General features: G+C 35.9%; 1 protein-coding gene across 1 annotated transcript; it reads left to right on the top strand.

Moving 5' to 3' along the window:
• The first annotated feature begins 249 nt into the window (after positions 1-249).
• Positions 250-2280, top strand: LOC131874987 (uncharacterized). Its single transcript, XM_059218973.1, has 2 exons — positions 250-676; positions 2129-2280. Exons 1-2 carry the CDS (start codon positions 250-252, stop codon positions 2278-2280), a joined length of 579 nt encoding a protein of 192 aa, XP_059074956.1.
• The last annotated feature ends 4413 nt before the right edge of the window (positions 2281-6693 follow it).

The following is a 6693-nucleotide window of genomic DNA, read 5'->3' as shown; positions in this document are numbered from 1 at the left end:
TGCCCGTCTACTCACCCCTGATCAAACAGTTTTGGAAACTCATCCCTCCTCATATCTGCTAGAACATTTGGAAGGAAAGGAATAACCAAATCTTTTGTGATACTAACAACTCTGTTGACACTGTGGTTAGCATAACGAAGAAGCTTCCTAGGGAGAGTGCTTTGGTCTACAAATGGAAAAAGCCACAATTTGTCCCTTTGGAGATGGAATCTACCTGAAGACTTCCTCCAATATGATAATTCTAAAAGGATGGAGACGCTCAACACTAGATGGTCAGCCCCTTCCCCCTCATGGTTTAAACTCAATTTTGATGGCACCGCTCATAGTGGGGTTGCAGTGGGAGGTGGAATTATAAGGGAAAACTTGGGCAATTTGGTTCTGGCCTATGTTGGAAATTTTGGTTCAACCTCGAGTAACATGGCCAAAGCCTTAGCGCTCTTTTGGGGACTTAAATTGGCTCTCACTATTGATGCTAAAAGATTGATCATTGAAGGGGATTCTAAGCTGATCATTAAGGTGACTAAAAGTGTTTCTGGAATTAGCTGGATGCTTAGCAACATTCTCAAGGACATATGGTCTATGATTGTTTGGATGGAGGAATTTCACATTCAACATATTTATAGAGAGGGCAACTCGGTGGTAGACTCCTTGACTATGGCGGGCCTTGAGATGAAAGGTATGAGGTGCTGGAGACACTTGGCATCACTTTTTGATAGACAAAAATCCCTCATAGGGAGAGATCAAAATTTCCTTACCAACCAATGATTTTCTATGATTTATTTTACGGGTGGACATATTGGTCTTTTTGCGAAGTCAAGATGAAGGTGGGAAATTCAAATTTAAATTGGGTGGGATATGCCAAGGTGGCCAACGGTGGTCCCCATAATCTTCACCGCTTTGACCTAGCGATGACGTGTATGGCCACCTATACTTGTGTTATCGATGGATTGTAGCTGTAACTTTTAATCATTAATTTGATAGGCCATACCAAGTACAACAATTATTGCTATAACTGGAGTTTGATATTTTTCCAAAATAAAGCTCTTTGCAAGTTGGTAGATGAGATAAGAGGTGTCCTTTCACATGCTTGTCAGAGTTGGTGGGTGCGTGCCTTGGGGAGCACCATAAATGATAACTATTGCTATTTTTACCACACTTCGGCAAAAATTTTGTTGATCATTCTAGCTCTTCACGTTGGTTTCTCCCTCTGCAAGTCCTTTACCAGTTCAACACTACTTACCAACATCACTATGGAGGAAATTGATATGGAGGGGGGATTTAGTTCGGGTTGAATCAGACATTGTTGATGACTGCTTCCACAATGACCCTTGTGTATGGATGTATGTCAAGGAAGGGAGCATTGTTCCATTCATGGAAGCCATGATTGGGTTCGATGAAAGTTTCTCCATGTAGTTTGTCAATAGCTGGAATGACATGAGATTCATCATGGGGGATACGTGTTTTGAAATTAACAAAGATGTCATTGCCCAGGCTACGAGGCTGCCTACCGAGGGAAGGAAATGGAAGAAGACTAGTAGGGTCACAAATGAAACCAATATGAACAGATTCTACAAAAAGGGTGAGGGGCCAATTAAGTTGTGAGGGGCCTTCAACATAGATTGTCTTCCTTATCCGTGGGACCAGGTGTGTAAAATTATCATGAAGTATTTTACTCTTGAGGGTAGATATGGGATTTTCTATTACTACCACTTCCCCTTACTTAATCATTTTTGCAACCATGATATTATTTCCTTTCCTTTCTTTTTACGTCATGCATTGGAATCCACTATTAAAGATGTTCATCAATGCATGAGTCAGGACAACAATTTCACCATCCTTCACCAAGTTTTAATGTTTTTGCTTTACAATTTCCACCAGGTCTTGTGTCTGCCCAAACCTATCTTTGTCTAGCCTGACCCTACCTACCCGAGCCCCTCTATTGGTGCTAAAACTTGAAATAAAAAGACCTCAAAAAATCCTAATATGCCCTGTCAAACCCCTAGCCATGCCCCCCTCATTTCCCCTCCTAAAATTGGGGGAAAAAATAAATGTAATACTTCTACTGCCAAAGTTGCCTCCAAAAAACCCAGAAATGAACCCAAGGTCCTGTTAGTTGAATCTAATGCAGAAGATGGTGTGACCCCTCGTAGGTCCAATAGATTCATTGGTAAACCCCGTATAAAGCAAATTGTTGTGAATAAGAACTATGTCAAATATGGCGTGGAAGATATAGAGAAGGAGGAAAGTGATAAGGATGAGGATGACATGGAGGCCATGTAGGGTTTAGAGTCTTCTAAGCTGGACACCAATACCCCTGACTCTAGGACCGCACAGGAAGATAATAAGAACACCTCCCCATTATCTACCACTTTCCCCCCACATAAACATATCTCTAAGGAGGATGGAAGGAAGTCTGAGAATGGTCAAATTGTTGTTGATGGAGGTGAAAAGGAGGAGGTTGTTCAATGTGCAGGATGTAAAGCTATCTTCGAGGATCTGAATAGTGTGAAAAAGAAGCTTGACTCTCTAGATACCCATGTCAACAAAATTGCGAAATTTTCCCTGAAGGTCATGCATTCCTTGACCACTACTCTGTGCCTTCTGCATCAGGATAAAGAGAACCAGGGTGGCTTGGGAGGTGAGACCATGAAGGAACTATTTGAATTCTTTGCTGATGATTAGACCAGTCTGCTGGTCACCTAACACATGGGGGCTGGAAAAATGATTAATGTGTGTTGTTTTCCTTTTTTGTTTAAGGTTTTGATTCGGGATCGACTGGATCCTTGTTATGTTTAATTTCATTATCATCCCTATGAGTCTTGTTAAGACTCTCTTTATTTTCTTTAGTTATTGCAGTATGAACAATATGCTTACTTCTAGGGATAGGTGGTTTAATGTTAGTTTCTTTATGGATACCTGTTGTTTAAGATGCTATATGGATGAGATTGTCATCAATCTTGGGTTATTATATAACTGTAGGTGGCTTATGTTTTTGATGATTAAGATAGGGATTGGATGATTGTCATTTGACTGCTGTGTGTGTGTTGGTTATGCTCTCTCTGAGGCTTGTTGTGTATTCCGGGTCAACCCCCTAGTTTTGGCTGCTTTATTATCAAAACCACTATTTTTTAATTTTGTAGAGGGTAATTTAACATTCTTGTCTTCTCTAAGTCTCCAAAAGATTCTTTGTGATAAATGATAATCTATCTTTATTTATTTTTATTTTTTTAACATTTTAATTAAAGAAAATTGTCTTCATATTTATCATAATACTATCTCCCATTTTCATAATTAACACAATTTTAATTATTATTACATTTAGTATTATATTTTTATATTCATTATAAAATTCAATATTAGTAAATATTATTTACTATATTATATATAAATAACATTTTTAAAAATATTTTTAGGTTGCGATACTTGAATTCAACAATTTATAGGTGCCTAGAATATGATTGAGTCATTACACCCAAATGAGAGCAATCAAAATAAGATGCTTGTGACATAAAAGAACAAAATATACCATGAAGATGATTGACATTAAACAAGAGTAACTACATTTACAAATCATTTTTTTTGCTATTTGTTTTACCTTGATTGTTTGATATCTTTTAGACCTTTAATCAATTATGTTCCATAATTTTTTTTTATTTTAAATGTATAAATTTTTTTATTGTGCTACTCCACTCTACACCTTTACACAGTTTTGGTTTTCTATTTTTTTTAACCTTCTTACACAAATTGCTACCAATAATCTATTCCCTTCATCATTTCTTCCACAAATCACAATATGCTTTTTGTCATATGCATTTTGTACACAAAACAATGGTAAAAACAACAAATAATTTTCTCACTGACTAAAGCATAAATGATAGTTTTGCTAGTTTTCTTTGCTCCATTTTTATGTCTTCCATGATGCATTATTACACCTCCTCTCTTGTTTGGTCTTCTTGTCTTCATTACCGACTCTTATTCCTATTGAGATCATCTATTTAGACATGAAGATTCACATTTGATGCATAGTAAACTCTTCTGTCTTCCACATGCTTTCTGTCTTGCATCGACCTGGGATACAATGCAATGCAACCTCTTCTCCACCAATACAAGATAGAAGAGAAAGTACTTTAATTTAATGCCATAAGGATAAAAGGATTTAATAAAGACAGATAAATGGTATGCAACTGTATCTATTTGGAATGCATTACCCAAACAACGCAATTGATTAGTCGCACATGAAGTTCCATGAGTGTGATGTTTTTCAAATCCTAATATGATTTCTATCTCATCAACCTCTAGAGGAGCCACCTACTTGGCCCCACCTAAACCAAGATCCACTCTTCCCACTTTTCATGAATGTATTTATCTTCACTCTCTTGTAGTTTCACTTGTGAATTTTCAATTATAGTGCAGAGTTCTTCATGAAGGACACCACCACATTGTCTAGGGTCTATGCTTCAATTTTTTTCTTTGATCCCATGGAGGCCAATGGTCCTTTGTCTAAGGAAGTGCTTCCTGAATAGTCATGGGGGGGAGAGCTAAAGCTTGAAATTTCCCTTCTATTGGGATATTGTGTACATAACCTCTTGGTCTTCTGAAAGCTGAAAATTACTTCGAGTCTGCCAACTTTGGTTCCACACTATAGAAATTTTTGGATATTGCCTTCCAAATATCCTTTGGTGCAAAATCATCATTCTCATAATAGAGAAAAGGTGCTCCTTGCATGAACACATTGATTTCCTCCAAGTGTGGCCCAATAGGTTTTGCAGGAACTCCAAAACTAGTTAGTCCCTCCAGACATAAATTAGAGACGTCACGTCACACACTCCAAACATTGTTTGTTTGTATTGCATACTCTCTATGTATTTATCACCCTTTAACACTTTCCTTTGCTTTTGTCCAATTGCTCTCTTCTAGGTAGATGATGAGCTTGTTTCCATGTCATTCAAGATAATGTCTGCTTGCTTTCTTTTACAAAATTTACTTGCACAAGACTCTTCAACTTGTATGTTCTACTTCCGTACAAATATAAATTTTAATTCATGCTCAGATAATAATTAAATAAAATAAACATTTGTAAATAAAATATTTAGTCATTCGATGTTACATATTATTTGATGGAAAGATCCTAGACAATTCTTGGAGAAAGGAAACATCATTGATAAACCTTTTTGCAAATAACACTGAATCAAAAAAATTAAAAATGTTTCATGTAATTTTTAAAAGTAGAACTCCTGCAATGCTTTCATGCATCGATGGCAAAGTTGTCTGACCCACACCATTATCCATAATAGAAGAAATCGATATAATAGGCTATTATAAAGAATAAATACAAAAATATGAAAGAACATTAAATTACCATTACAAACCCATAAACCATTAAATAGTGAAAATAGATATAAATTTGTAAATGTCTCCCCACAAACACCACAACCATAACCAAAACAAAAAAAATTCTTACCCGCAAAAACTAAGTAGCTAGTGAGTTGCAAGTCTAAAACATCTCTCAGACGATCGAACCGTTTCTTAATTTTTTTCTTCTGATTAGTCAATGGATTTAGTTGCATGTACAAGTTTTCTATTTGAAGCCTTTCGTTTCCCTATATTAAAGACTTAATAAAATTCTTGTGAGTAGAATGGTGAAGTTTATCACCCAAATAAATCATATGCAAGGGAGACAACCACTTAAGGTCCATCTGATCTTGAGACGTTGATTCCCACTTTAGCATGTCACATCCTAAATTGACAAGACTCATGATTTGGACCCAAAATATGACCCCTCATTTCTTGCCTCATGTGTGAGAAAAAATTCAAACACTTTATGTATGATTAAGTATAGAAAGAAGCCTACACTGTCATTTGAAGGGGTCTACCTACAATTCAAGTGATCTCTTAACTATAAAATCAATTAAATTCCAAGTGAACAAGTAATCAAGCATTCATCAAGCATTGAAGGAGAATTCAAGTTAAAGCACAACATTCATGATCAACAATCTGCATGAAATCCTAAAACCTTGTGTGAGGAATCAAGAAAGATTCATCAAGGTATCATGTTCAATTTTAAGCATTTTTAGATTAGATCTAAAGGGATCATTTTAAAGAGGGAGGAAGAGATCTTTTCGTAAAGATGTCTACCTCCAAAAATAGAGGAGATATTTAATAAAGATATCATCTTTTAAATTAAGAAATGGATAGGAGATTAAGAATCCAAACCTTCCATATTGCACACTTCAAGGTATATTCAAACCTATTTGACCTAGGAAAGGCCCCATCAACAAACCTATTTTCATCATTTTGCATGTAGGAAATTGATTCAGGAGTTACATGTGAAGAATTTGGCAAAGTAAATGATGAAAATCAAACTCAAATTTTATCTGTCTTGAAAGCCTTTTATCCTGATGACATTAAATTAAAGTTCTTTCTCTATTTTCTGGTGATCTCTAGAGTAGAGGTTTCTTTGCATTGACCTAGGATACATTTAACTTGTGTTATATCGGCAGAAATATGTATCATAGGTTGATGCAATGCAACCTCTGCTCCACCAATATCAGATAGAAGAGAAAGTACTTTAATTTAATGTCATCAGGATAAAATGCTTTCAAGACATATATTAGGTATAAAAGGAAGGCTACCCTATCATTTGAAGGGGTCTACCTACAATTCAAGTGATCTCTTAATTATAAAATCAATTCA

The sequence above is a fragment of the Cryptomeria japonica genome, chromosome 4 (assembly GCF_030272615.1).
Source record: "Cryptomeria japonica chromosome 4, Sugi_1.0, whole genome shotgun sequence".
In the NCBI taxonomy this organism is placed as follows: Eukaryota; Viridiplantae; Streptophyta; class Pinopsida; order Cupressales; family Cupressaceae; genus Cryptomeria; species Cryptomeria japonica.
Note: the sequence above shows the minus strand (reverse complement) of the source record. Positions and strands in the feature narration are given on the sequence as shown.

Bases quoted from the DNA above. Each gene is read 5' to 3' on its own strand.
- LOC131874987 (XM_059218973.1), top strand. From the start codon at position 250: ATGGAGACGCTCAACACTAGATGGTCAGCCCCTTCCCCCTCATGGTTT. The intron at 677-2,128 runs GTATGAGGTGCT...AATCTAATGCAG, and splicing joins GGCGGGCCTTGAGATGAAAG to AAGATGGTGTGACCCCTCGT.